Source organism: Trematosphaeria pertusa (assembly GCF_010094035.1).
Source record: "Trematosphaeria pertusa strain CBS 122368 unplaced genomic scaffold BU26scaffold_1, whole genome shotgun sequence".
Lineage (NCBI taxonomy): Eukaryota > Fungi > Ascomycota > Dothideomycetes > Pleosporales > Trematosphaeriaceae > Trematosphaeria > Trematosphaeria pertusa.
This window is the reverse complement of record NW_022987212.1, coordinates 4,744,185-4,768,485: the sequence shown is the minus strand read 5'-3', so window position 1 is coordinate 4,768,485 and position 24,301 is coordinate 4,744,185. Positions and strand designations below refer to the sequence as shown.

The following is a 24,301-nucleotide window of genomic DNA, read 5'->3' as shown; positions in this document are numbered from 1 at the left end:
TTCATCCAAAAAGCCTACTGGGCTGGCTCATGGCCGTAGTGCTTTCCTCCTTGATGATCCTCAGCCTGCGATCGAACTCACTCGCAGTACCCACTGTTGTGCGCTCAAAAAGTACGTTATGAGATGATCGAGGCGCGTTGGTTTCATCGCGTTCACGCCGCTCGATGGGCGGTGCGGAGTGCCTCTGGGGTCTGACGATTCGACTTTGCTCAAGCCGCGATTGCGGCTGAGGAGCCAGGCTTACGCGATCGCGATCGAGACTAGACTCTGCGTGGGCCACTTCTCTCTGCGGTTCGTGCTTTTCATTCGAGTTGCTTGCCACGGGCGAGGAGGGTGGTAGTTCGGACGGCGAAACGATAGGCACTGAAGGACGCGGTTCTGGAACCAGATAGGACTTGGCTGACTGCTGAGGTTGTCGAACGCCAGACGCCCGCCATTCGTTAATGATTTGTTTCGCCCCTTGCGGCTTGTATCGCATTGAGTCGAGTGTAGGGCTCCTGTCCGCAAGCCGCTTGATGCTGGGCCCCTCGTTCGTACCGATAGGGTCGTCCGGACTATGGAGCTTTTGCCGATATAGATTCTTATTGGAAGAGTAATTTTCCCAGGTATCGAGCGCCTTCATCAGTCCGAACGCGGCAAGCACAGTGAGGATGAGGCACGACGGTCCCGCTGCGGCATACCAGCGAGGCGAGATATGTGCTTCCGTCATCCCGAAGAGGGTCTTTTATATAAGCATTGATACGAGGACCCTGAGGTAATGCAGGAAAACGTACCGCAACGAACGATAATGGTATGAAGACAAATGCAAGAGCGCTCAACCTCGTCACGGCTCTTCCTTGCTCGACAGTCTCCATATTGAACAGCTAATCAGAACTGTCAGCACACCAGACACGCCCTTGATAAAGAAGCTGGTTCTTTTCTGGCTTTACTTACGAGGCTTAAAAGATTGTCAAGCTGCTCTCTCATTGTTGCGATCACACTTTGATGGTGTTCCAGCATCTGACAGGTTTCCGTCAGCCGAGAGAGCAGAGAGGCTCCGTTTTCTTGCACAGGTGACCTGCTTTTCGCATGTATGTCTCGAATGAACTCGCGGATCCGTCGCATGGTTTCTGCGTGTGTTCTTAGGTATTCTCGCAATTCGATAGTGGTCGAGATATCCATATGAAGTACTCTGGCCAGTGAAACTATTGGAAGGGTCTTCCTGTAGACTAGGACTTCCTATAATGCGTTAGCAAATCTTAGATCTGGAGGGGCATCGGCGAAGGAAAAGGTGGTTTGTGGTTCACCTACTACTGAAGCAAGGTTCTCCGTTAATGCTTTGATGACCATGTCCCATCTCGTGGCAAGGTAGAACAGGTCGGGAAATAACCAGTAAGGCTCCCGGCATAATCTCTTCCATCGTCTGTCGTCCTGACTTTGGTAAAGAAGGCGCATCTCTCCTAGAAGATCATGCCCTTCTTCTACAACAACGACGCCTATAGGCCGGTCCTCACCATTCGCATCAGCATTATGCAAGCTCAAACAGCCCACGATTCGCACGAAGCGGGCGATTTCTGAATTGATTAGTTCTAAAGCGCTATCGTGCTACAATCATAACGGGCATAGAACATACGAGAGGAGCTCAGATTTAAGTATCTGCTTTCAACGTTGTCTGCGTTAGAGGATACATATACGTGGTCCATTGCTAGAGAAATTTCTTGCCATAGAGTTAACTCCACGATCTCAGCAGGTAAAGAAGGGCCCATTTACCGTGTCCATTAATCCACGGAACTGTGGAGGAGGCGCTTTCGAGTACAGACGGCATATGAGGGAACGTGTCGCGAAGCATCACTTCGATCCAATCTGCCTTGCCTTCGATGGCTCTGGGTCACCATTAGTCCAAAGAAGGTCGAGGAGATTCTTCCCTTACATGAGCATCATTCCCGTCGAATGCTGACATGCATCAAACACGTAATCTCGCAGTTGACGGACTGACGCGGACCCAATAACTGCTTCGACGAAATTGGGGGATGTCGTGCCTTTCTCCGTGACGGCTATGAGAACAGCAGCCTGGTGCTGATCCTCGGAGGCATCAGCATACTTCCTCTGAGATCGTCGATTATTCGGTGGTTGCTCATTTGTCATAGTGATATATTCACTCTTGATTTCTCTTTCCGCTCTCTGCTAAATTATGAGGAGAATAGTGAGAGGCCGTCCAGGCGGGCGCGCACCTACATCAGACCTCGCCAAGACTTACCTCTGGGGGCCGTTTCCAGCCAATCAACAAACGCTCTAGCACAAGGCTGCGGGGCATGCTACATGACAGTGGTTTAGTCTTGTTGAGGTAAAGATTGGTGTTGCCTGTAATGGTGAAAGTGGAACTGAAATAATCTGGTATAGGCTGCGATTCGATCGTGTTGCGAGCAGTTGGGTGGCGGGACACATAGCAAGGCAAATCATAATACCAATGTTACTGAAAGACGGTAGCCTGAATTCGTTCCGGGGAGGCTCTAGCGACTCATGCAGCTGCCTCCTTTCGCGCAGTGGTTGGATACCACAGAGTAAAGACTGTAACCGCTTCTGTATAAGGCTCCTGTCAGCAGAGATTCGAGGTAAATGCTTTTGTGGTAGTTGACATCGTACTGGAAAGTTACCGCTGCCCTCCACTATTCTTGCGTTTTGGCTAGCTCCCAACTTTTCGTACGGCTAAAGCTGAATGTACTTGAAGCGGTACACAAAATGGAATCCCGGGGTATGGATTTTCATGACGGAGGGAAGAAGTGCGGCGTCGTTAAACAGCTTCTGTTGAATGAGTGTGGTTCTGGCCTTTCCTGATTAGGTATAATGCGTTGACTGGCCTTGAGCCGGGTGCACATGTCGAGACGAAGGACCTCCGGGAACGCTCACGACGGCACTAATGGTAGACAGGCAATCGCCCTAAGCAGGATAATCATTGTTTTCATTCAGTCAATGGTATTCCGTACGTCGCATCATCTCTCACTGGCGCCAGTCCGCTCACGCCGCACCCTCCTTCCTCTGGCCCGTATAGAACGCCAGGCCATAATCCTCCGTCGTGAACGTAATCTTCGCGCCCTTAGGAAAGAAGAACACATCTCCAGGCTTAGCCTGAACCTCCTTGCCCGTCTCATCGGAGATGGTGAACGAGCCCTCAACGATGATCTTCATCTCGTCGTACGTGTACGTGTAGACGAGCGGGGTGCCCTTCTCCAGCCTGTAGAAGCCGCAGGAGATGGGCTTCTCGGGGTTGATCTTGTCGCTGATGCAAGTGTTAGCGAGGAGAAGGGAGAGGGGAAGGTGTGGCGGGGTACCTCGAGAACACGTCGCCGAGATAGGCGTTCTCGTTCGCAATTAGCGGCGGCTTGAAGCTGGTCTGCGCCGCAGCGTAGTGGGACATGCCGACGGGAGACATCTTTTCGGACTTGGAGGAGTGAGTCGCGGATTTGACTTTGCTGATGAGACCGCCCATAGTTAGCTCCGTGTGATATAGACGTGAGATTGGCTAGGCTGTCCCAATGATGGAAAGCTGAATTGGGTAGAAGCTTTGAGTAAGGGTCTCAACATACCTTTATATCCCTCTTCCTGTAGTCGATCACAACCGAGTCCTAGAGGATGGCAGATTATGCAAGATTAAGCAGAGTGAAGTGGTGTGGAAGCAGCGTGGGCTGGAAAGGGGAATCCAAAGCAGACGGACAGCAGTCTGCCTTTAAACCCCTACCCCTCGATCTGCAGTTCAGCAAGTCTCTCCAATCCACTCGCGGAGCCGACGAACGGAAGTCTGAACGGGTCGCCAAGCCCATCAACGCTGATGGGCTTCACATCGTGAGGAACAATTTGCTGAATGCGGTGGTCAAACGGGGTAGGTTAGTACGATTAGCGGACCTCGGGAGAGTGAGTGCGTTTGCTAAGCTCTAGCCGCTCCCTCCAATGCATACAATCTTTTATCAGCGGTGTCTGAGAAGTATGGCGGGATATTTTGTTCATATTGGGAATGGCACGCAAAATGCTTGGCACTAGCGACCAATACTGCAGCTGTCAGTTAGTTTCTTTTCTAAGTGACGCGCCTTGCTTCAGCCGGACTCGTAAGATGTTTGACGCTTAATTGTCGACAGATGTGTAACAGGTTGCACAGAGGATGTCCGCAAATCCTCCGAGTATTCTACAAGCTTCCCCAGAACGTGGACGACACCCCACGCGCAAATATGGTCCTCGACGGCCGTGGATCTAAAGGAAATGAACCATCGCTGCACCTTCAAGCGCTCCGCTGTGCGTGCTGGAGTATCTTCATCCGGTAGATACGCTCCCCGACCAAAGTCCCACTTTCAGCAATAGCCGCGAGCTCTCAGTCGCGGAACTTCCTGTTCTCGTTCTCTCCAAACAGAGTGACCCTGATCGATGGCAAGGCATCTGACTCGAGGAGCTTCAAACGTTCTTCGAAGGTGTTGTTGATGTCAATCTTGCCGCCGGTACCAGCTATGATGACGCCGCCGGATCTGCCGCATTGTCAGTGGTATTCCCAGCCATGAGGCGTGCCAAACTTACGACCCCTCTGGTAGTGGATCACGCTCGTCGATGGTGATAGAGGTCTCCTTCCCGACGTTGCTCTTATACTCCGACTGCGCCTCGTCGATGGCCTTCTTCACGATATCGTAGTCCGCCTTCCTCGCCTTGACCTGCAGTTTATCCTCGGCCAAGGCATATGCGCCCTCCAGTATCAGGTTCTTCAGAATGCCCTGGTATCTACCCTTGTCTTTCGACACCTCGGCCAGCTTATTGCTTGCGTCCTCGAACAGCCGATCCAGCAGCTCCTGGCGGGCGGAGAGGATGCGTAATCGTGACTTGTTCGCAACGGTGGAGCGTGTAATCTGCTGCGACATGCTGGCCTGTTTGAATTTCTTCTCGTAGGACGAGTCGATGGCGGAGGTTTCTTGGCGCACGAGCTTCGACTTCTCGATTGCGAATTCCTCCTCGGCCTTGATTCGTATCTCGTTGGCCTTCTCATCAGCCTCCTGCTTGATGAAGGCGGTCATCTTCTTCAGCTCGCCGGCGACCTGCCGTGTGATGCATATTAGCAGCTATTGACGTATGGCGGGGAGCTCTGCCTGCGGACGGAGCTGGCTGAGCGCGGCGGGAGTGCATCCTACCTGGTCGTCGGACAGGGAATGAATTTGCGACATGATGGCGGTTTCGCGGAGAGCTCGTCTAATCTGCTGAAACTTTGTGCCGTGGTGCGGGTGGTGGAGGGCCAGCGGTGGGAGCTGGGAGCTTGGTGAGTGAGGTTGCTTAGAGCACCGATTTGGCGATAGCGCAAAAGCAAGCCCGGGCGCAGCGATTCCACCTTAGCGGGAACCGACGCAGTGCCCGAAATCGACCTCCAGTGAACTTCGACGGCATTCAATATTTCTCCTTGCGCCGCCTTTAAATTGCGCGCGCTCGCAGCTGACTTGGGCATTTGGTGCCGGCGCTCCTGCCCTCGATCCAGGCGACATCATCACGCCGCTGATCCCTGCCTCGGCTGGCGCTGCCCATCCTCACGTCCTCGTGGCCCGTCTAGCTGTGACGCATCGACGCATCCGTAGTTGTTGCTGCGCTGGTCGCTTCCAACAGCCTTCCTCACTCCCTCAACACTCCCACCACCACGCATATCTGCAGCATGCGTCCGCCGGCGAGGTAGCAGCAACCCCAGTGCGCCGATAGCGTCCTAACGATCGAACATGGTGGAGCTCTCCGCGGGCGCCAGCATTGCTGTGAGTACCGCCTGGAATATGCGAAAGAGGGCGCATCATAGGGAAAAGGTGGTGCTAATAAATGCATATGCAGCTTGGAGTAATCGTTGGCCTCGCTTCTACCAGCATCCAGAGCATCGGCTTGACCCTGCAGCGCAAGTCGCATCTCCTCGAGGAAGAGAAGGACGACGACTACGAGAGGAGACCACCGTACAAGCGGCGGAGATGGCAGGTCAGGACATCAGCTTGCGATATTGAGGGGTGTAAGCTAACTGAAATAGCTGGGTATGCTCATGTTCGTGGTGGCGAATTTGGTCGGCAGCACCATCCAGATCACCACCCTGCCGCTACCGGTCCTCTCGACCCTCCAAGCCGTATGCGACCCTTCAATTCTTGCTGCGCATTAGGAGACTAACCCGCAGCAGTCTGGGCTCGTCTTCAACTCAATATGCGCCTCCATCATCCTCAGCGAACCCTTTACGCGATACTCGTTCATTGGCACTATACTTGTGGCAGGAGGAGCTCTTATGATTGGAATATTTGGCGCTATTAGCGAACCGTCGCACAACTTGGACCAACTGTTGGAACTTCTAGGACGACGTCAGTTCGTGATCTGGATGTTCGGGACGTTCGTCATAGCCCTCTTCCTGGTCGTTTCCACATGGGTCCTCAAACGCCTCTATCATCGCCCAACTCCCCGCTTGCGACTTGTTCGAGGCTTGTTCTTTGGCTGCGTCAGCGGCATTCTCTCCGCCCATTCCCTCCTTATCGCAAAGAGCGCCGTCGAACTCCTAGTCCGCACCATTGTGGATCGCCACAATGAGTTCAACCGCTGGCAGTCGTGGATGATTCTCATCGGACTCATTGCATTCGCATTGACACAGCTCTATTACATGCACCGCGGTTTGAAATTAGTCAGCACCAGCGTTCTATACCCCCTCATATTTTGCGTTTACAACGTTATTGCCATCGTAGACGGATTGGTATATTTCCATCAGTCATCCAGATTATCGAACCTACACGCGGGGCTACTTTCTCTTGGGACAGTCATACTACTGGCCGGAGTTGTAGCGTTGAGTTGGCGCTTGGAGGAAAGCGATGAAGTGCCTATGTCACCCCTCGCCGCCAAGCACAAAGGCCATGTGCCAATGCCCCAGACCGTTCTCACACCCGGAATTGGCCTTGTCCATGGTGACCTGGACAATGAACCCACCTCTCCCGTTGATTTGGAAGAACAACCGCCAGGCCTTCATGGAGCTATACGCGAACAACGGAAACGCCACAATGTGGATGAGAGAACGCCACTGCTTGCCCGAGCGCCGACGGGCCCGGCGTTCACAGTAACGTCCCGGCCAAAGAGAAGGCCGGCACTAAACACTACCCAACCTCATAGCCCCCAGGGAAGTCCTTCCCCTCGCAGACCGCCAAGAAGGCGGCGCATGACCGTTTCGGAGGAGACGAATGAGATTTGGGATGAGCTGAACGATCGAGATGCTTTGCCCTCACCAGCTCGACGCTCAGCAGATCTGGAACGGAGACCTCGATCCGGAACCTTGCCCGCGCGTCGGAAAAATAATTCTTCGACATGGCTGAATCAGATGAGAAGACGATCGTGGTTCGAGGGTATTAGCATGGGTGGTCGACGAAATAGCAGCGTATCTCAGGGCAAAAGGCCTGCCGATAGCTCCTCGTCCTTGCTTTACCATCCGGACCCCGAAGATGAAGATCACTCAGATCCGGATGCAGTTCTTAGTCCTCGCAACAGGAGGAGGGGGACGTGGGATTTTGGTAACTGGGGTGGCCAAAGAAACCAAGAGGGTCTAGGCGATTGGTTCAAGCTAAAATGGTGGCGGAAGAGGTGGAGAGACGGTGAGGAGGGAGATGACGATAGGGGAGCATGATACACCACTACGCTAGCATTTGAATATATGTATGAATGAAGCATCTTTGTATCCTAAGACACTGCCGCGCTCGTTCACCCTACCGCGGCTATGGCATTGTGCTTAACCTGAACAGGTTAGCGCGCTCCTAACTGGGCCTGCATCCTAACTGGGGCTAGTGTCAGCATCTCAAACCTTCTAGCATTCTTCGTGGACTTTCAGTCGACATCTACATGAGTAATCCCATGTATGAGGAAAAGATAGATGGCACATCGATCCGTCTTCTCCGGTTCTCTCGCTCCGTCGATGGCGGCTTCAAGGGCAAGCTCAGAGTATTCCGGCTCGCCGATGCACCGCCCTTCTTCAGTGCCTCATACACATGGGGCGCGAAGAGTTACTCAGAAGACACCATTCAGCTGAAGGCTGGACGTTTACCGGTACTGGACAGTCTGGCTCCCTTCCTGCGGATGATTAGCCAGCACGAAGATTTCGACAACGATGACTGGTGGTGGATCGACTCCCTTTGGCCTGTATTTCGATCGACCCTGAATCAAACACAGCAGAAACTAGAGGCTGGAACCTCTATTATATGAGGTGTTTGATCTTGCATATTTCGCGTAGTATATCGGGATATTTATCCTCTACGCTTTAAAAAGTATACCGCTTTCTGCTCTTACATCGCCTTGTATGTTCTTCGCCTAGTTTAACTATCTATCTATCTTTTAAAACTCTGTGAATTTTTGCCTCGGCCGGTGTCAACGATTGTGGATGGCAAAGCATAGAAAGCGATGTGATGCACTAAGTGTTTGCTCTCAGCTTAGGGCTGCTCGGCGGAGGTCACTAAGATGGACAGTAATGAAGTGATCTACTAGGCCTGGCCGCTGTGTTCTATCAAAGAATGCAATCGGTCTCAAGTCACGCTGGGGTTTCCGGTTGGTCACCGTCGTAGGTAGTGGCGGCACTGTTCGTTGTGTCCTCGTTGGGCCTCGTCAGCCCGCATCAGTGGCCAAGGCAAGTCGTCCGCGAAGAACCCTGGTATTTCTATCTACGAGCGGTCGATGTTCTAAACACAGTTCGAAGGGGCGCGCACCTTTGCCCTGGAATTAGGCTCCTTGAATCAGCACGGCGCGAGCTAAGCCAGAAAGGGATTAGTCAGCACCGCCTGCTACCTAAGTACCAAGAGAAACAACCACCGCAGCAAATACACACCTCCTGGGCCTCTTTTGCAATCTGACTTTTGTCCATATACCTACTCTATTTGTTAGCGCAACCTAGCACGCCATGTTTGGGAGGAGCAGCGGGCTCGATGCACTCCTCGAACGACCACGACCGAGTACATTGCAACAATTCATCAGAGAACCCTGCATATTCCTAGTAACAAAACTCTACAAATGGCGTCGGACTATGGGTTTCGAGCCTATCAACCCTATCGCTGTCGTCTGCATCTCAGATACCCACAACAGCCAGCCATCAGACATACCTGCTGGTGAAATATTAATCCACGCCGGCGACATAACGCAAACCGGCACCCTGAAAGAAATCCACGCGTCCCTTGATTGGCTTAACTCCTTACCGCATCCTTTCAAGGTCCTCATTGCGGGTAACCATGACATCCTGCTTGACCATACCCAACCGCACGCCGATCCGGCCGCACGCGCATCTATCAACTGGGGCAACATCATCTACCTCGACTCCGAATCCACAACTATATCCTGCGCCAACGGTCGTCGCCTCAAAATCTACGGCAGCCCTCTCACCCCACGCCATGGTAACTGGGCGTTCCAATACCCGCGCAACCAAGATGTATGGCAAACCAAGATCCCCGCAGACACAGACATACTTATCACACACGGTCCGCCAAAAGGCCATCTCGATGCAGGGCACCTTGGATGCAAATACCTGCTTGACGAGGTATGGCGGAAGAAGCCTAGGTTGCATGTGTTTGGACATGTGCATGATGGATATGGGGTGGACTGGGTACAGTTTGACGGTTTGCAAAGAGCGTACGAAAATGCAGTTATAGCAGGTGGAGGGCTCTGGAATCTCGGGCGAGTGCTGTTCGAGTTCATTGTTGCTCATTTTACTCCCGGGAAAGAATCTAAGGCTCTGTTTGTTAATCCCACTATTGTCGGGGGCCTCCGAGACGAGCAGAGGAGACGTCCGATAACTGTGTATGTCTAGATCCAATGTAGTCATGGCATACTTCAAGGCTTAGAAGCACGTACAAAGATCAAATTGTTCCAATACCTCCCAACAGAGTTTGTGTGTTGCCGCTCCCAAACAGGAAACATGAAAGTCATACAGGTCTAAACAAAAATCCACTCTCCGTGGTGGGCTTCAAGCAAATAGTGTATGAGGCTATCGAACATTCCCCATCCCTACCCATCGATTGAGAGACACCTTCAAATATCCTCATCGGGTATCTCGCAGACTCTCGGCAAGCCCTTGAGCTCTTTTCCACACGCCGCTGCAATGCGTTCAACGCACTGTTGTATGCTCTCCACTTCTTCGCGCGTCAACCCGACCCTAAGACACCCACGTAGATGCCATTTGGTGGAGGGAGCAAGGTTCTGGCACATAATCGCAGGAAGGATGACCAATTCTGACTCGGCAATATCAAGGACGCTGTGATCGGCTAGAAACAGGCCATAGGATATGTCGGTTGATATCCACGCTAGATGCCCCAAGTAAGCCTGGAACGAGAAATCATTTGTAAGAGGAAAAGTACTCACGAATGTCTTCGTGAGCACCGAGCGATGCCCATATCTTTGCGTTGTCATCCCGATACAGCGTTTCGAGGACAGCGAGGCCGCGCTCATGGTTTGCTTCATCGGCTTTCCAATTCTTGCGCGTAAAAGTATGGTCTTGATCTCGGACTTTTTTTGCTTTGCAAGAGATACAAAGGCGTCCATGACGACCGGTATACCGTTGAGAATGATACATTTGATCATGGCTTCTCTCATGCGCCGCACAAGACGCCGTCTGTCCGCAGAGGTCCGATATGATGGTGTCGAAATGAGATAACTGTAGAGAGGACCCACGAGCCCTGGCCGGCCGCTAGCAATTAGTGCGGCCGTCTTTGCGCGCATCAATGTCAACGTCAGGTGATGCTTCTGGGGATGTCTAGCTTACCGCAGTAAGGTACCATCCGTCGCCTCGCCATCTCCTAGGAAATTGCGCTTCTGTTCCCTTGAATAAGCGCGTCGTATCTATCGCAGAGCTCATTTTGCGCTTGAGCAGAGGAATCCTGCATTGACTGATTCCGGGTAGTTGGGTACCGAGCCTAGAAATAGGCCTGCGAGCCATTGCTGTGGCCAACATTATTCCCGTTGGCGCTATAGTGGTCTCGAGCGTGACGCAAACGCCGGCAATTCAATAAGCGGACACAACATCATTGCAGCAAAAAGGAAAAAATGTCCCCGCTCTTAAACCCGTGTTATGGGAGAAAATCCAGCAAGCGGCGGCAAAGCTGGTATAATTTTTACCAGCCACGGGCGGAAAGTCTCGTACACTTTATGGCATCATCAGCATTATACTTGATCACTATTCCCCCCAATGATTCCGTTCACCGACATAACCCCGAGTGTTACGGCATAGTTTACTCCGTTGCAGGAGCTTCGTGTGCGAGGGCATCCAGCCTCAGCATGGGATACATCAATCCTTCAGCTACTCGAAGCAGTCGCCCGCTCGCTCGTGCTCGACCGCCAGGACAAGTACCTCCGCTTCCAAGCACCCCAACTCTACGTCTCCGATTTCCTCTTCCTATGCCACGCCTGTATGAACGATCAAGAGCATGATCTCGTCGACCCCACCTTCGCAACATGGTTCCACCAGAACCGCGCTCTTCATATCGGCGCCCAGACCCTCGAATCCCTCCTCACCACCATGATTTCTCACACAGACCCCACCGTCTTCGACTCTCTTCCTCCTCCCACCCTACGTCCTCAGCGAATATCAACCTACCCACCCAGCACCTCCGCCGACGCTGAGTCAGACGACGCGGATACCTTTCTGTCGCGCTTCCAAGACACGGTGCGGAAAAAGTCGCGGCGACTTATGGTCACAATTGAGGGGTATGTGGGTATGGCGCCGTGTAGAGCACGGTTAGGTGATTCCGTTGTCGTATTGTTCGGATGCAGCATCCCGCTCATCTTGCGGCGAGTAGGTGTGAGAGAAGCATGGCAAGTCATTGGCGAAGCGTATGTACACGGCTTCATGAACGGCGAGGCTAGGAGATTAGTCCGCAAAGGGACAAGGATGTACGTAGATTCAGGCTTGTTTGAATAAAAAGAAGCCCTCTATAGTTAAAATATCCCCATCCCGTCTCTTCCCACGCAATGCAAAAAAAAAGAAGAAAGAATCACCAAAAACCTAAAAACGAAAGGCTCCAGACTCGAACCTCCAACCCAGCAAAAAGATCGCTACCCCTCCTTGGGTAGCTACGAAACTAGCAGCGGGTTGAGGTAGTGGCTTTAAGCTGGTGTTAAGCTTGTCGAATCGCCCCTGTCGAAACCGTAAATTCTTCAACTGCTTTGTTTATCACGACGCTTTTCTGCAACTGCCACGTACTGGGACGCCGACGATCCGCCATCTCAGACTTCTCGTGAAAGAAATTTGAGAATAATTAAATATATATACGGAGGATAAAAAGAAATTAGGGTTAAGAGAGCGCGGGTTGTGTGCGGCCGAGGCAGGAGAGCGCAGTGGTGACGTCGCGGACGAAGTGGGGCAGGCTGGCGGTGAGGATTTTGGACTCGGTGTTGGGCTGTTTGTGGGCGTTTGGCGATGGGGATGTCTGGTGTGAGATGGGATGGAGCGAAAGAAAGAGCTTGAGAGGAAACCTGCCCGCACGTCTAATCATCATGTCCACTAAACCCTCCAAGCCATCACCAATCTCCTCCCTCCTACGCTCCCTAGCTCCCCGGCGAACAAGCGCTCTGCCTCCCTTTCCCACTGCTACATCCCCCACTAACAACCCACAAGTGCCTCGTAAACTCGTCCCCCGTCTCTAAATCCCTATAATACCCAAACCCACTGGGCCCAGCGACCTCACCGGACTCATACTTTCTGCCGTCGCACTGGTCTGCAATGCTCTGCACCGCGTTCGCAAGCCCGGGCCCAGTGACCGTGAGGTTGTGGTCGCAGCTCCAGTTGTAGACGTCGGCTTGCAGGCAGGTGCCATTGACGGAGTGCTGGAGCGTGACGCGGCCCATGTTTTGCGGGATGGTGACGGAGGGCTGGGAAAGGAGATAGTTTGCGAAGGGTGGGATTAGGGAGGCGGGGAGGGAGGTGAGGTAGCATTCGCGGAGGGAGTCTGGGAGGGTGGAGGGCGAGGGCGAGGGCGTGGGGAGGGAGATGCTGGTGGCTATACCGAAGGTCCAGGGGAGTGCGCGAAAAAGAGAGGAGAGCATCGTCGTCTGTATTTTAGAGTGCTGATTAGGTGGGAGAATAAATAGAGGAAACCGGCGCGTAGGTATTAAGCTCGCGTTGTGTAATCTCTTGAACGTTTTATACCTAAGATATGTACAGCAATGCAACTGCAACATTGAATCCTACATCTGCAAGGCACGCTGTGCTGATTTTACGCAAATGAAAAATCCAATATGGCTATATTAGCCAGTTGCACAAGGCCCCGTATGGCGAACACGCTTAAACCTTAACGGAGGAAATCACACCGTTGCTTCCAGCAATATAAAGCGTGTTCTTGTCCGCCTCGGTCTTGCCAAAAGTGCACGATGTTGCGCTTTGGACCGTGACCGCATTGCTCACTTCCCCGCTGCTCGTCACCTTCTTGATTCCGTTGGAAGCTGCAACGTAGACAGAGCCATCCGGACCAACCGCCATGTCGTCGGCCATCTGGTTGGTCCAGATGGCGGTCGGGGTTCCGGTGGCCTTGCCGGTTGAGTCGACGGCGACTTTGTAGAGTCTGTTGGCGAAGATGTTGGTGTAGTAGATGCTGCCATTAGCGTAGCGGACGCCGTCGATGCCCATCCTGGATAGGGCCATTAGTACGTGTGCCTTTGATAGAAAAACATGGCGTGAAGGCCTGAGGTGACTTACGGCATGCCCGAAGACGGCGCCATAGAGGCATCCTGGATAGCAATGCTGTACTCGCCAGTGTTGATATTCATTCTCCAGACTGCACCCTTGCTCGCGTCTCCAATCAAGATAGTGTCGTTGCTGAACGCAGTCAAGCCATTCCAGAAGCCGGACTCCGGAACCTTCTTCAAGAGCGACGTAACTGGGGAACCGCTTGTGAAGTCCACCTTCCAGATACCCCACGATCCCGGCTTGTTACCACCCGCTTGCGCGTATTGCCCTGCCACCACGGCGAAAACATCAGGGGCGACCTCCGCTATGGCTGCAGAGCATGTCGTATCGGTAAACGTTGCGATCTTAGCGGCAGTCTTCTTGGCAGTGTCGATTTCCCACATCTCGCCCTTGTCGAAGAAGGAAACGAGCAGATTGCCATTCGAGCGGGCTGCGATGCCTTCGGCGCTCTTTGGTGAAGAGAATTTGTAGACCTGGGTAGTCGACTGCCTCTTTCCAAGCGCTACGGCGGAGGCCAAGCCAGTGAGGGAGAGAACTTGCACGAGAACCGAGCTGAGACGCATCTTGACGATCGATGGGCAGTTGGAGGTGAGAAACGCTGGTAGAAAGAAACGTTGGATCTACATTTTCGCAAACCGGGGAAGCAGCATATATGTTGCTGCTTCATGGAGCGAAATAGATGAAGGGAAAGGAGAGATCAAACGGTATATTTGCCAAGGGCTCTGGGCTTACCACGAATCCGTTCCAAACGTCCAATTGCAGCGCTGCAATCGGTCTCTATGTCTATCTGTAATTGTAGATCCTCTGAACCGGGCTTTTATTAGCGTGTATAGATGGTCTGGTAATGAGCGGCCCTTCCTTTTTAGCCACTTATATTAACGCGGGGTGTGGGTAACCCCGTAATTGCAAGTGCCGACGACATCGTGATCCGGGGCTATAGTTGAGGCTCCACATCAGGATGTGGGAGCGATTGATTGTTCGAGGCCATTCTTCGACGTGTGAAAAGCCAGGGATGTAGGTGGCGTAAACGCGCAGCGCGCTGATTGGAACCGCGCATGTGAATGCGGATACTCAGTTGGCTTGGCCTTGACGAGTATAACACTGAGCAATCCGAGATTCTGAGGATATGGTATCTTTTATCAGCATGGATGATGAGACATATTTGGACAGCGGAAGGAAGGTGGAGAGGAGATGGCGTCGAGTTCGGAGGGGAAGCCTAGAGACCTTTAGTCAGCTCTTATTCAGCACCTTCGACATTTCGCTCCCGCATCCAATGGCGGCCCCGAATCTCCTCACAACAACATCCAGATGTTACCTCGTCGCTGCTGTACCCGCATACTCAGCTCTTACGCCCGCTAGCATGTAAGGGGGGTGGCCGTCCTCCCACTCGCGAGGGCTATGGAGTGTTGTGTACCTTCGTTGCGGTGTTTGTCCTTCACCTTCTCACACCACCCGGTCGACCGTGCGATGGCTATGCGAACGGAGATAGAAGCAGAACAGGAGAGCTGAAGCATTGCGATGCCCATCTCAGCCTATGACGTCTCGCAAAAGCATCGTGCCCGAAGTCCGAGTAGCCACATTCTCCTCGCCAATTTCAGCCCTATCGCTCATCGATCAAGGCGCAATTTCTTGCGCCTCCACCGTTAATTCCTTCCGCCAGCCAAACCATCTGGCATTGTGGCTTTAGGATTCAATGTAACGTGCTGACCGCCCTACCATGGTTCTCGCCAGCTGTTGCCCAATTCCAGCTCAGTAAGCGTTGCTACGGCTGAGGCGCAGCTTCGACGCTATCCCGATCAGTGGATCTACACCGGAAATGTTTAGAGACATCTCGCAGCATGCATCCCGCGGTTTTGCCCAGGTCAGCTGCCTTCCGGAGAAAATTGAGCTGGCTCTGATGATGGCGTGTCTGTGATGGTTGCAACGACCTGAGGTTGTTAGGGCGGATTACTATTTCCAAAGCACATGACATGGCGGAGCTGGCGGATGGCAACGCTGCTGATGAAGCTGGAAATAGCATCGAAATATGGAGAAGCATATCTCATTGCCGGTATAAAGGTAGGAACGTTTCCTTTCGAAGAGAGCATCATCCAACAGCTTCAACAACTCCTATCTACAACAGCATCTCTCAGCTTTCCGATCTCTTCTTCGCACAATCGCTATACTACGCACTTCCGCTCTATTAACCGACTCCATTCAAGAAGCCGTTTCTACATTTCAAAATGCAGTACTTCACCACCGCCGTCGCTCTTCTCTCCACTTCGCTCCTCACCACCGCTGCCCCCACCGCATCCTCCGCGCCCCTCGAGCGCCGCGCCTGCAGCGTCGCCTACCCGCAATCCATCGGCTTCCCCATCAACTACGACATCCACCAAGACGCGGGCGGCGCCAACAAAGTCCCCAACGCCATCACCTTCAGCAATATCCCCGCCGGCTCGTACGGCTGCCAGATGGAAGTCAACTTCCCGGCTGGATATCCCATCACCAGCTCCGGCAACAGCCAGGTCAACATCTATGCCACTTCTGGCACGGCCCCAGGCAGCCTTTTCGGCACTGTGAACTTCGCCAGCAGCCCTGTGGCGCCGACGAAGTTCGTGGTTAATTCCGCGACGTGCGACACCACGATGAGCTACCGCATGGAGATTGCCAGTGCGGATCAGGCCGGCAGGGTTGCGTTTGCGGATACCAAGGACGCTGGTATTACCATGACGTACAACTGCTAGAGGAGAAGAGATGGGTTGGGAAGGATGAGGCGCGCGGTGTAATATAAGGCATAGAGAGGTGTTCAGGAAATCGGTTGTTGCGGCATTGCATTTGGGTCGTTGGTCGGTTTCTTCTTAGCATTGCATAGATACAGGCGTCATTCTTTCATTAGATTAGGATAATTAAATTGTCCACCAAGCCATCCAGCTTCAACGCTACGTGCCAATGCAAGTGCACCCATTGGACCTGTACAGCTGATAAGACTTACCGCCGTAACTGGCCGCAACCCCGAATTCAATGTGCAATCACACTCTCATATCAAAGGGAGACGGAGGAGCGCCGGAGCGCCGGAGCGCCTGAGCGAGTGGAACTGTAGGAGAGGTGGAAGAAGTAGAAATATCGGCCGCGATAATAAGGAAGATACGGAACGAAGATTGAAGGGCTTGTTGTAGATTTGTAGAGGTGGTGCCATCGATGAAACTAAAGGAGCAACTCTCATTGCCTCAAGAGTCGTTGCTCTATTCGGATGTCATCGCCTAGCCTCACCACATTCGTGCCGTAAGTGCCTGAAGGATCTCGCAAGTGTAGCTTAATAAAGGGCAATCGCCGCCTATTCATCTGTATGCCTTGGCGGTTGCGTTGATTCAAGTGTTAATAATTAGACTCCCGAGCTCGCATAAATTCGAAGACACGCAGACATACACCTTGAAAACCGCTACATGATGACCACACACCATTCCTCCTCTTCACCCACACCAGCGCCCCAACAACAGCCACCCCTCACGTAGAAGAAGACCCAAACACCAATCGCCGCCAACACAGCCAACACCCTGGACAATACCCGGGAGAACACCGTGGACGGTGCCACGCAGGTTTCCCACTCTCCTTTTCCGGCTCCACATCCCGCGTCTCCCATCTCTTATGCTTCTCCCTAGCCATGCATCTCTTCTCACACGCTCCCTCCGCACAGCACACTTCAAACATCCTATGCCGCAACCCCCACCTTGCCGGACACGCCAGCCTTCCCGGACACACCAGCCTTCCCGGACACACCAGCCTTCCCTCCTCATCCTCCACCTTCCTCTTCGTCAACACCCGACAACCCGCACACCACACCCAACGCTCCTCTCCCACCACCACCGCATCGCCGGGCCCATATTTATCAATCCCACTCTCCAGCTCCACTCCCTGGATCCCCACGTCGGCAAACCCACACTCGAGGCAGAATCTCCACAAGCAGAGGTCAGGATCGCGGGTGTATACCTTAAAGGGGCTTTTCGTCATCGCATTCGCGAACTTGGAGGCTGGGTGGAGCCGCACGCAGCGTCTGCATGTGAAGAGGGAGCGTTGTTCGACAAAGGGCTCGTATTCGAGCTCGAGGAGGGTGTCGTGGGTGGGTGGCGGGATGAGAGTAGAAGTAGCTGTTTGTGAGGCGGAGCTGCCAGGTTGAGGGTGGGGCGAGATTGGGTGGCTTGGAGTGTAGATGGGAGATTATGTCGAGGTGGAGTTCGGTTGGCAACCGGAGAAGGGGAGGAAGCGCAGGCGAGGAAGGGACCTGAGGCGGAGATAGTTCTATGGCCGACATTGTTAGAAGGAGGGTGAGTAAACAAGTGAGAGCAATTCGTCTGAGGGAAACTTGTCGCTGTTTGAGTTGTGCCTTTTTGTGGGCTTTTGGATTGCTGCCTGGAAGCTTCGCCGCTCTGGCGCAGAATCTCGGCTCATCTGAACCCGTAACTATCTACGGCCCATTTGCGGCAATAGGCCACGATAGTACACTCCGCGTACTGAGCTGGAATCGTTTGCGACCATCCGACGTGAAATAGGAGTCGACCTATCCAAGATAAGTCGCAGTACTTTCGGAAGTTTGTTTACAATTCCATATTGGTAGCCGTTGCAGCATGGACAAAAAAGAGGGAGAGATGAATACTATCGCAAAGTCTGCGTATTAAATCTTGTTAATACGACTATGCATGTGGTCCATTCCTAATGTTCGATGGGCGTCGGCCAGACCCAGCGCTAATCAATATATCTAGAACTCCAAAAAATGCAAGAATGAGCTTTTGCGGATAGACTCAAGAGAATCAGGCCACTTCCTCTACCATTCTGCCATTGAAGGGCCGTCGTGAAGGTTTTGCGAGCGGTCCAGTGAACAAGCTCCCTATAGGTGCTTGAAGCCATTCCTCAGGAACAGCTAGTTGAGTCCCCTTGGCGGTTTGCCTGTAGCGGACGTAGAGCGGGTTAGCTTTCTCGTAGTCGAGCTCGTCTTCCTGGCCGGACTCGGTGATGTCTTGGATGACGCGACGTCCGCGTTTTGGTGGCTGCTTCTTAAGTAGGCGGTTGATGGTGTCCATCTGCGAGAGTCAGTCTAATCCAAACTTCATAAGAGAAGGTGAAAACTGTAAAAGGGTACGAACCTTCTCCTCCTCGTTGCGCTTTTCGCTGAGGTTCTTGCGTCGGCGTGCCATTTCTGCTCTGCGCATGGCGTGCTCCTCGGCGGTGAGGTGCTTCTTCTTTTGTGCCTCTATATCAATCATTAGCATGACCTGTAAGGATGCTGTGGGGGAACGCACCATTCGACAGAGCCATCAGCTCACCATCGCCGCCCTGGACGATCATAGCTTGCTGCCGCCGGGTCAACTTGCTGAGATCCGGGGTCTGGTCGCGGCTCATCTCGTCGCTGCTGTCCATCTCCTCGTCTTCATCCTCCTCGTCGTTCTGTGCGCCTAGCTCGTCATCCTCCTCTCCTTCGGCGTCCTCGTCCTCGCCTTCCGCATCCTCTTCTTCACCCTCGGCGTCCGACTCAAGCTCGGAAAGCTCTTCGTCGTCATCGTCGTCCATGGCCATCTCCTTGGCTTCCACAGAGTCCTGGGCGGCCTTGGGCTTCACGGGGACGGTCTTGTTGGTGGACACGACGATCCGCGGGGCCGGGGTCAGCTCCATGTCATCGTCCTCTTCGCCTTCAGCGTCGACGTCTTCGTCCTCGTCACCCTCTGCATCTTCCTCCTCATCTTCCTCGTCGTCCACGTCCATAGCGTCCACCTCCTCTGGCTCCTCATCTTCCTCTTCGTCTTCGTCGCTGTCGACTTCCCGGATGACCCTGCTGCTCCGCGATGCACGCTTTCCCACGACGATATTGCGCGAGGTGACGGCGGCCTTGCGGATATTGCCGCTCGTGGCCTTCCGCAGCTTGCCCGGCGAAGCTTTCACGGTGAGGTGGATGGACTGGCGCGTCTCTTCGGGCGAGGAGCGCTGGATGACGGCGGCTGGGGGTGCCTGGTTGGCGGTATTGCGTCTCGGGCGGGTCGACGAGGCTGTGGGCGCCGCACTGGGAGCTGTTAGATTCGCGCGCGATCGTAGGCGAGGCATGGCTGCGGGTGCTGTGTCGTGGAGAGCGCTGGGGCTACGGCGAGGTGAGAGGTGAGAGGCTCAGAAGAAGGCAGCGAGCGGCGTCTTCTTGGAGCTTCGGGCGGGGATGCGCACAGGGGTGTCGGTGGTGGCACGGCGTAGTGGTGAACGAAGAGGGGCAGGATTGTAGAGCGGCCATGCAGCCGTTGGCGAGGTCTCGTACTCCCCGCGTCGCACGCGCGGCTGGAATGGGGAGCAGCTCTCGATGCTTGGGCCAGCCACATCCACGTACCTGCTCAGCGCGCTGCTGCTGCCTTTGTCTCTCCCCCAATCGTCTGCTCCTTCTGAGTCGTCGTAATCGGTGCTGAGGCGCCGTAAGCGCTTAGCGCCGCGGTCTGCCATTGAATGATATGCGAGAATATGCGACGCGAGTCTACAATGATAGATTAGTTGATAGAGATGCCAGCAATCGCGCGGCGGAGCGAGTGATTCGCCAACAGCGATGCATTGCTGGTGATTCCAAGAGACCGAGAAGGCGCCACACCGGTCTTTGTGCGCTAGCCGCGTGCCTCGGCACCAGCCACTGCGGTTCCGAGCACCCTTCACGTTCACCTGCCCACCTTTCTCAGTCCTCCTTGACGGCCCTATACACGCCTCTGCTTCGTGTCTACACATGTCGAGCAAACCAGGAATCCCGTCGTGGCAACGCGCCCAGACAGACGCCCCCCCAGCAGGGTCTCCGGAACAAGAGCCGCCGTCGGAAGCGCAGCGGGAGTCAAGTCCAGCACCAGCCCCCGGCGCCGAAGAGTCAACGAGAGACTCCAAGCAAGACGAGGGAGGGCAAGATGAATCGTTGCTAGCGCAAGCTTCCAAGTTCCTCGAGGAGCCCGAAATACGCGATGCGCCACGGGAAAAGAAGGCCGCATTCCTGGAGTCGAAAGGCGTGAAAGCCGAGGATATCGAGAAGCTGCTTGCGGCGAAGATACCGGAGGATGCGACCCCAGACGTCACGGAGGCTGGCGAGCGAGCGTGGTCGACGGTACGCAGGGACGTCATGCTGCTCAGACTACAACGCTAATCCTCTGCAGGCGCCTCCCAAACCTGTGCCAGCACCGTTGCCAAAGCCACAGGCCCGAGAAACTCCGCCCATAGTCACATATCCCGAGTTCCTCACGCAATCGACGCAACCGCCACCCCTCATAACCACCCGCCGGCTCCTGAGTACAGCGTATATAGCTGGTGGTCTTGCCGCGACCATCTATGGCCTTTCCAAGTACATTGTCGCCCCGATGACACAAAACCTTACCGAATCGCGGCACGACTTTGCAAGCCACACCCAGGAGCAATTAAGCGAATTGAACAAGCGCCTCAGAGATGCAGCATCCGAGGACCCCGCTAGCAAAGTCAAACCGAACATTACAGACGTTATAGACGATGTATCAGAAGCCGATTCTGATCCCACCGAGCTATACCACCGAGACTATGGTACCCAAACATCGCCCTCGCTCTCACGACGGCCCTCGATCGCAGCAGATGTGGATGATCAACCTATTGTGACATCGCACGAAAACCGGTTGAAGATCCTGACCTCGCATCTTCGCGAACTGGAAGCCACTCGATCCAATGACACCGCATCCTCAGATTCCTTGAAGACAAAGCTGTCGGATCTCACAACGTATCTGAGCGAAATGAGCTATCAGAATCAGTATTACTCAGGAATGGGAGGTTTCTACGGTGGAAATTACGGATTACCAAAAGGACCAGACGGGAAAGACGATCAAATAGATGTACTGAAGAACGATATACGGGCGGTAAAGGGGGTCTTCTTAAGCGCGAGAAACTTTCCGGCAGGTGGTAGGAGTACAACACCCGTAGGAAGAGTTGGGGGATAGGGGGGCTCAATAGCTAGTGCTATAAAGTGTGTTGTCTACGGAGCGCCGTCAAATGTTCCCATTGTTATACGAGGCAGGATGTCCGGCCAGCGGTTTATGGGCACGCGGAAGACCTAGGAGATATACCAACTAGGATATGTGCTATAACGACTAGCAAATGGAACCACCCGTGGACCTAGTGCTCTGCGTATGTCACTTCTCATTTGGGTCAGAAGCCAGGGATCGTAGGGCTTAGCGCGGACCCACTTAATCGCGCCGCCCCGCCCTGGGCTCGACGTCATCCTGGCAACACATCTACAACACCAAGAGCTCCAGTTGCACATACTTCAGTGCCTCTTCGGCCCAGTATACCTCCTCTTCTTCGCTTACGGTTCTCCTTAATATACGATAATGGACGGCCTGACATCCAAATTACCCTTTGGGCACTCCAAACCGCCCGCTCATTCCGACGAAACGTCGCTCACCACCCTGCTCTCGGCAGACCAATGCGCCGATCTTACGTTCTTAATCGCTACTATAACAGCTACCATGCGGAAGTCGCTGCTCGACACATTCACCGCCGAAGAAACATCTCCAGATTCGAAACCGGTCAAGTCAGAAGAAGCAGCCTTAGCAGCCGCACCTTCCAATCTAGAGCAGGTCGATATCGAGAAGGAAGACAAGCAAAGGAAAGAGAATGAGAAGAGGGAAGAAGATGCGAGAAAAGAGCTAGCAAAGCCAGAGGTTCAAGACCTGAAGAAGGAGATGTTGAAGTACTTCGATGAATGGAGAGGAAGAGTGATAATCCGGGTGGGCGAGGTCGTGAACTCAAGGGAAGAGGCCAAAGAGCAGACGAAGCAGGTGAAGGACAAGGATGTGGAAAGAGAGCTGAAGAGGTCGGATACAGGCTTGAAGAGCATTACGGCCATTGATGAAGAAGGTGAAGATGAGGATAAAGTCTTCAAGGGTTTGTACCCGCCTGTGGAGACTTCGTTGACGCAGCTGGAGGAAGACAAGAGGACGTTGGTGCTGCACTCATTAGTACTCATCCTCCTTTCTTTGGAAAACTACTCGGCACATTCGCGCATCCTGCTTCTCCATCTCGCTAGCTCGCTCAGGTTGAAGCTCGCCGTCCTGAAGAAAGACGAGGAGGCTGTTGCCCGAGGACTGCTAGAAGCGGCTGCTCAACAGCTCAACGCCGACGCCGAAACCAAGAAAGCAGCCGAGGCTTCAAGTACAGCTCGGAAATGGAAAGTCGGTCTTGCAAGCGTAGCAGGCGCTGCTCTGATCGGAGTAACAGGCGGACTCGCCGCCCCGCTCCTCGCAGCCGGTGTAGGAACGGTCATGGGTGGGCTGGGGCTCGGAGCTACGGCCGCTGCAGGCTATCTCGGCACTCTGGCTTCCTCATCCGTCCTCGTGGGCGGATTGTTCGGCGCATACGGTGCGCGAATGACTGGCAAGGCGATGGACGATTATGCAAAGGAAGTCGAAGACTTCGGTTTTATCCCCGTCCACCATCACCACAAACCGCGCAAGCTAGAGAAGGAGTTCCGACGTCTACGCGTCGCAATTGCAATATCCGGATGGCTGAACAGCAAGGAAGATGTCGTCGTTCCATGGCGCTACATCGAGCCCGGCATTGAAGGATTCGCACTACGATGGGAACTCGAGGCCCTACTTAAGCTTGGCAACTCTATGGAATCCTTCGTCAAGAGCGCGACGTGGTCCTATGCAAAGGGCCAAATTATCAAACGAACCGTGTTCGGCGCTCTAATGCCAGGCATGTGGCCGTTGGGCTTACTCAAGATATCCTCCATCCTCGATAATCCATTTTCGGTGGCTAAGTACCGCGCCGACAAAGCAGGAGAGGTGCTCGCCGACGCCCTCATTAACAAAGTGCAGGGCGAGCGTCCCGTAACGCTAATCGGGTACTCACTCGGAGCCCGCCTCATCTTCGCTTGTCTGCAGAAGCTCGCAGAGAGGAAGGCATTTGGTCTTGTAGAGAGTGTGGTACTATTAGGCTCACCATGTCCGTCCGATGCCGAAGATTGGCGACTGATCCGCTCTGTCGTAAGCGGCAGAGTGGTCAACGTCTTCTCGACAAATGACTACATACTCGCCTTCCTCTACCGCACCTCCTCCGTGCAACTCGGCGTGGCAGGTCTGCAACCCGTCCTCGGCATCCGCGGCATCCAAAACGTCGACGTTTCCGAAGTAGTCTCCGGACATCTCCGCTACCGCTACCTCACGGGCTCCATCCTCAAGAAAATCGGCTTCGAAGACATCGATATCGCCGCCGTCGAGCAGGAAGAGAGCGAAATGAAAGCCGTGGAGGAGATGGAGGAGAAAGAACGGGAGAAGAATGAGGGGAAGAAGAAGAGCGAAGATGAAGAGAAGGAGGAACTGGAGAAGGAGGTCGAGAAGAAAAATCGGGAGAGCATTATGAGTTGGATGAAAGAGAAGATGAAAGTGGGGAGCATGTGGGGGAGTGGGAAGGAGGAGAAGAGCGAAGCAGAGAAGATGTCGGAGTTGGAGAAGGCGCAGAAGAAAGAGCAGAAGGCAGCGAAGAAGTAGCTATTCTCATATGCATGGATGCCGGGGATTGGTCTGGCGTTGCTGATACATCTTGTAGACGTGGGTATATGGATGGTTGGGTATATGGATAAAAGGGGTTACAGTTATGCAAACTTCACACATCGTCCGCCTTCATTTGCACAATTTGCACTTT

General features: G+C 53.7%; 14 protein-coding genes across 14 annotated transcripts; 7 read left to right on the top strand and 7 right to left on the bottom strand.

Annotated features, from left to right (window-relative positions):
- Position 1: 1 nt before the first annotated feature.
- Positions 2–2,124, bottom strand: BU26DRAFT_558758 (uncharacterized protein; the record flags this gene model as incomplete). The annotated part of the gene is made up of 7 exons (XM_033832600.1): positions 2–721; positions 774–863; positions 934–1,218; positions 1,291–1,553; positions 1,613–1,696; positions 1,750–1,862; positions 1,910–2,124. 7 exons carry the CDS (start codon positions 2,122–2,124, stop codon positions 2–4), a joined length of 1,770 nt encoding a protein of 589 aa, XP_033692370.1.
- Positions 2,125–2,994: 870 nt separating this feature from the next.
- Positions 2,995–3,394, bottom strand: BU26DRAFT_527409 (putative ethanolamine utilization protein; the record flags this gene model as incomplete). The annotated part of the gene is made up of 2 exons (XM_033830774.1): positions 2,995–3,256; positions 3,309–3,394. 2 exons carry the CDS (start codon positions 3,392–3,394, stop codon positions 2,995–2,997), a joined length of 348 nt encoding a protein of 115 aa, XP_033692369.1.
- Positions 3,395–4,006: 612 nt separating this feature from the next.
- BU26DRAFT_537113 (ATPase, V1/A1 complex, subunit E) lies at positions 4,007–5,407 on the bottom strand. The gene is made up of 3 exons (XM_033831391.1): positions 5,142–5,407; positions 4,540–5,048; positions 4,007–4,490 (listed from the first exon to the last, which is right to left on the bottom strand). Exons 1-3 carry the CDS (start codon positions 5,172–5,174, stop codon positions 4,340–4,342), a joined length of 693 nt encoding a protein of 230 aa, XP_033692368.1. The 5' UTR covers positions 5,175–5,407; the 3' UTR covers positions 4,007–4,339.
- BU26DRAFT_514056 (uncharacterized protein) lies at positions 5,378–7,641 on the top strand. Its single transcript, XM_033827751.1, has 4 exons — positions 5,378–5,744; positions 5,818–5,955; positions 6,005–6,097; positions 6,149–7,641. Exons 1-4 carry the CDS (start codon positions 5,712–5,714, stop codon positions 7,622–7,624), a joined length of 1,740 nt encoding a protein of 579 aa, XP_033692367.1. The 5' UTR covers positions 5,378–5,711; the 3' UTR covers positions 7,625–7,641.
- A 195-nt stretch (positions 7,642–7,836) lies between these two features.
- Positions 7,837–8,196, top strand: BU26DRAFT_558754 (uncharacterized protein; the record flags this gene model as incomplete). Its single annotated transcript, XM_033832599.1, has 1 exon — positions 7,837–8,196. One exon carries the CDS (start codon positions 7,837–7,839, stop codon positions 8,194–8,196), a length of 360 nt encoding a protein of 119 aa, XP_033692366.1.
- Positions 8,197–8,814: 618 nt separating this feature from the next.
- BU26DRAFT_514055 (Metallo-dependent phosphatase) lies at positions 8,815–9,824 on the top strand. The gene has a single exon (XM_033827750.1). The coding sequence runs from the start codon at positions 8,885–8,887 to the stop codon at positions 9,782–9,784; it is 900 nt and encodes a 299-aa protein (XP_033692365.1). The 5' UTR covers positions 8,815–8,884; the 3' UTR covers positions 9,785–9,824.
- Positions 9,825–10,005: 181 nt separating this feature from the next.
- On the bottom strand, positions 10,006–10,828 carry BU26DRAFT_527405 (uncharacterized protein; the record flags this gene model as incomplete). Its single annotated transcript, XM_033830773.1, has 4 exons — positions 10,006–10,277; positions 10,336–10,479; positions 10,530–10,680; positions 10,736–10,828. The coding sequence occupies 4 exons, from the start codon at positions 10,826–10,828 to the stop codon at positions 10,006–10,008; spliced, it is 660 nt and encodes a 219-aa protein (XP_033692364.1).
- A 297-nt stretch (positions 10,829–11,125) lies between these two features.
- Positions 11,126–11,934, top strand: BU26DRAFT_446762 (uncharacterized protein). Its single transcript, XM_033824629.1, has one exon. The coding sequence runs from the start codon at positions 11,381–11,383 to the stop codon at positions 11,888–11,890; it is 510 nt and encodes a 169-aa protein (XP_033692363.1). The 5' UTR covers positions 11,126–11,380; the 3' UTR covers positions 11,891–11,934.
- A 582-nt stretch (positions 11,935–12,516) lies between these two features.
- Positions 12,517–13,014, bottom strand: BU26DRAFT_499869 (uncharacterized protein; the record flags this gene model as incomplete). The annotated part of the gene is made up of 1 exon (XM_033826442.1): positions 12,517–13,014. The coding sequence occupies one exon, from the start codon at positions 13,012–13,014 to the stop codon at positions 12,517–12,519; it is 498 nt and encodes a 165-aa protein (XP_033692362.1).
- A 221-nt stretch (positions 13,015–13,235) lies between these two features.
- BU26DRAFT_42476 (NHL repeat-containing protein) lies at positions 13,236–14,466 on the bottom strand. Its single transcript, XM_033823585.1, has 2 exons — positions 13,664–14,466; positions 13,236–13,595 (listed from the first exon to the last, which is right to left on the bottom strand). Exons 1-2 carry the CDS (start codon positions 14,215–14,217, stop codon positions 13,253–13,255), a joined length of 897 nt encoding a protein of 298 aa, XP_033692361.1. The 5' UTR covers positions 14,218–14,466; the 3' UTR covers positions 13,236–13,252.
- A 1,410-nt stretch (positions 14,467–15,876) lies between these two features.
- On the top strand, positions 15,877–16,377 carry BU26DRAFT_558748 (uncharacterized protein; the record flags this gene model as incomplete). The annotated part of the gene is made up of 1 exon (XM_033832598.1): positions 15,877–16,377. The coding sequence occupies one exon, from the start codon at positions 15,877–15,879 to the stop codon at positions 16,375–16,377; it is 501 nt and encodes a 166-aa protein (XP_033692360.1).
- A 1,663-nt stretch (positions 16,378–18,040) lies between these two features.
- On the bottom strand, positions 18,041–20,116 carry BU26DRAFT_474214 (uncharacterized protein). Its single transcript, XM_033825495.1, has 3 exons — positions 18,928–20,116; positions 18,772–18,878; positions 18,041–18,708 (listed from the first exon to the last, which is right to left on the bottom strand). The coding sequence occupies exons 1-3, from the start codon at positions 19,721–19,723 to the stop codon at positions 18,439–18,441; spliced, it is 1,173 nt and encodes a 390-aa protein (XP_033692359.1). The 5' UTR covers positions 19,724–20,116; the 3' UTR covers positions 18,041–18,438.
- A 259-nt stretch (positions 20,117–20,375) lies between these two features.
- BU26DRAFT_414781 (uncharacterized protein) lies at positions 20,376–21,594 on the top strand (the record flags this gene model as incomplete). The annotated part of the gene is made up of 2 exons (XM_033823086.1): positions 20,376–20,741; positions 20,791–21,594. 2 exons carry the CDS (start codon positions 20,376–20,378, stop codon positions 21,592–21,594), a joined length of 1,170 nt encoding a protein of 389 aa, XP_033692358.1.
- Positions 21,578–24,291, top strand: BU26DRAFT_42456 (DUF726-domain-containing protein). The gene has a single exon (XM_033823572.1). It carries the CDS (start codon positions 21,985–21,987, stop codon positions 24,145–24,147), a length of 2,163 nt encoding a protein of 720 aa, XP_033692357.1. The 5' UTR covers positions 21,578–21,984; the 3' UTR covers positions 24,148–24,291.
- The last annotated feature ends 10 nt before the right edge of the window (positions 24,292–24,301 follow it).

Bases quoted from the DNA above. Each gene is read 5' to 3' on its own strand.
- BU26DRAFT_537113 (XM_033831391.1), bottom strand. From the start codon at position 5,174: ATGTCGCAAATTCATTCCCTGTCCGACGACCAG. The intron at 5,049-5,141 runs GTAGGATGCACT...ATCACACGGCAG, and splicing joins ATTCCCTGTCCGACGACCAG to GTCGCCGGCGAGCTGAAGAA. The intron at 4,491-4,539 runs GTAAGTTTGGCA...ACAATGCGGCAG, and splicing joins GATCCACTACCAGAGGGGTC to ATCCGGCGGCGTCATCATAG.
- BU26DRAFT_446762 (XM_033824629.1), top strand. From the start codon at position 11,381: ATGAACGATCAAGAGCATGATCTCGTCGACCCCACCTTCGCAACATGG.
- BU26DRAFT_514055 (XM_033827750.1), top strand. From the start codon at position 8,885: ATGTTTGGGAGGAGCAGCGGGCTCGATGCACTCCTCGAACGACCACGA.
- BU26DRAFT_42476 (XM_033823585.1), bottom strand. From the start codon at position 14,217: ATGCGTCTCAGCTCGGTTCTCGTGCAAGTTCTCTCCCTCACTGGCTTG. The intron at 13,596-13,663 runs GTAAGTCACCTC...GGCCCTATCCAG, and splicing joins GCGCCGTCTTCGGGCATGCC to GATGGGCATCGACGGCGTCC.
- BU26DRAFT_514056 (XM_033827751.1), top strand. From the start codon at position 5,712: ATGGTGGAGCTCTCCGCGGGCGCCAGCATTGCT. The intron at 5,745-5,817 runs GTGAGTACCGCC...ATGCATATGCAG, and splicing joins CCGCGGGCGCCAGCATTGCT to CTTGGAGTAATCGTTGGCCT. The intron at 6,098-6,148 runs GTATGCGACCCT...AACCCGCAGCAG, and splicing joins TCCTCTCGACCCTCCAAGCC to TCTGGGCTCGTCTTCAACTC.
- BU26DRAFT_474214 (XM_033825495.1), bottom strand. From the start codon at position 19,723: ATGCCTCGCCTACGATCGCGCGCGAATCTAACAGCTCCCAGTGCGGCG. The intron at 18,879-18,927 runs GTGCGTTCCCCC...TGATTGATATAG, and splicing joins GCTGATGGCTCTGTCGAATG to AGGCACAAAAGAAGAAGCAC. The intron at 18,709-18,771 runs GTTCGTACCCTT...TGACTCTCGCAG, and splicing joins AGCGCAACGAGGAGGAGAAG to ATGGACACCATCAACCGCCT.
- BU26DRAFT_42456 (XM_033823572.1), top strand. From the start codon at position 21,985: ATGGACGGCCTGACATCCAAATTACCCTTTGGGCACTCCAAACCGCCC.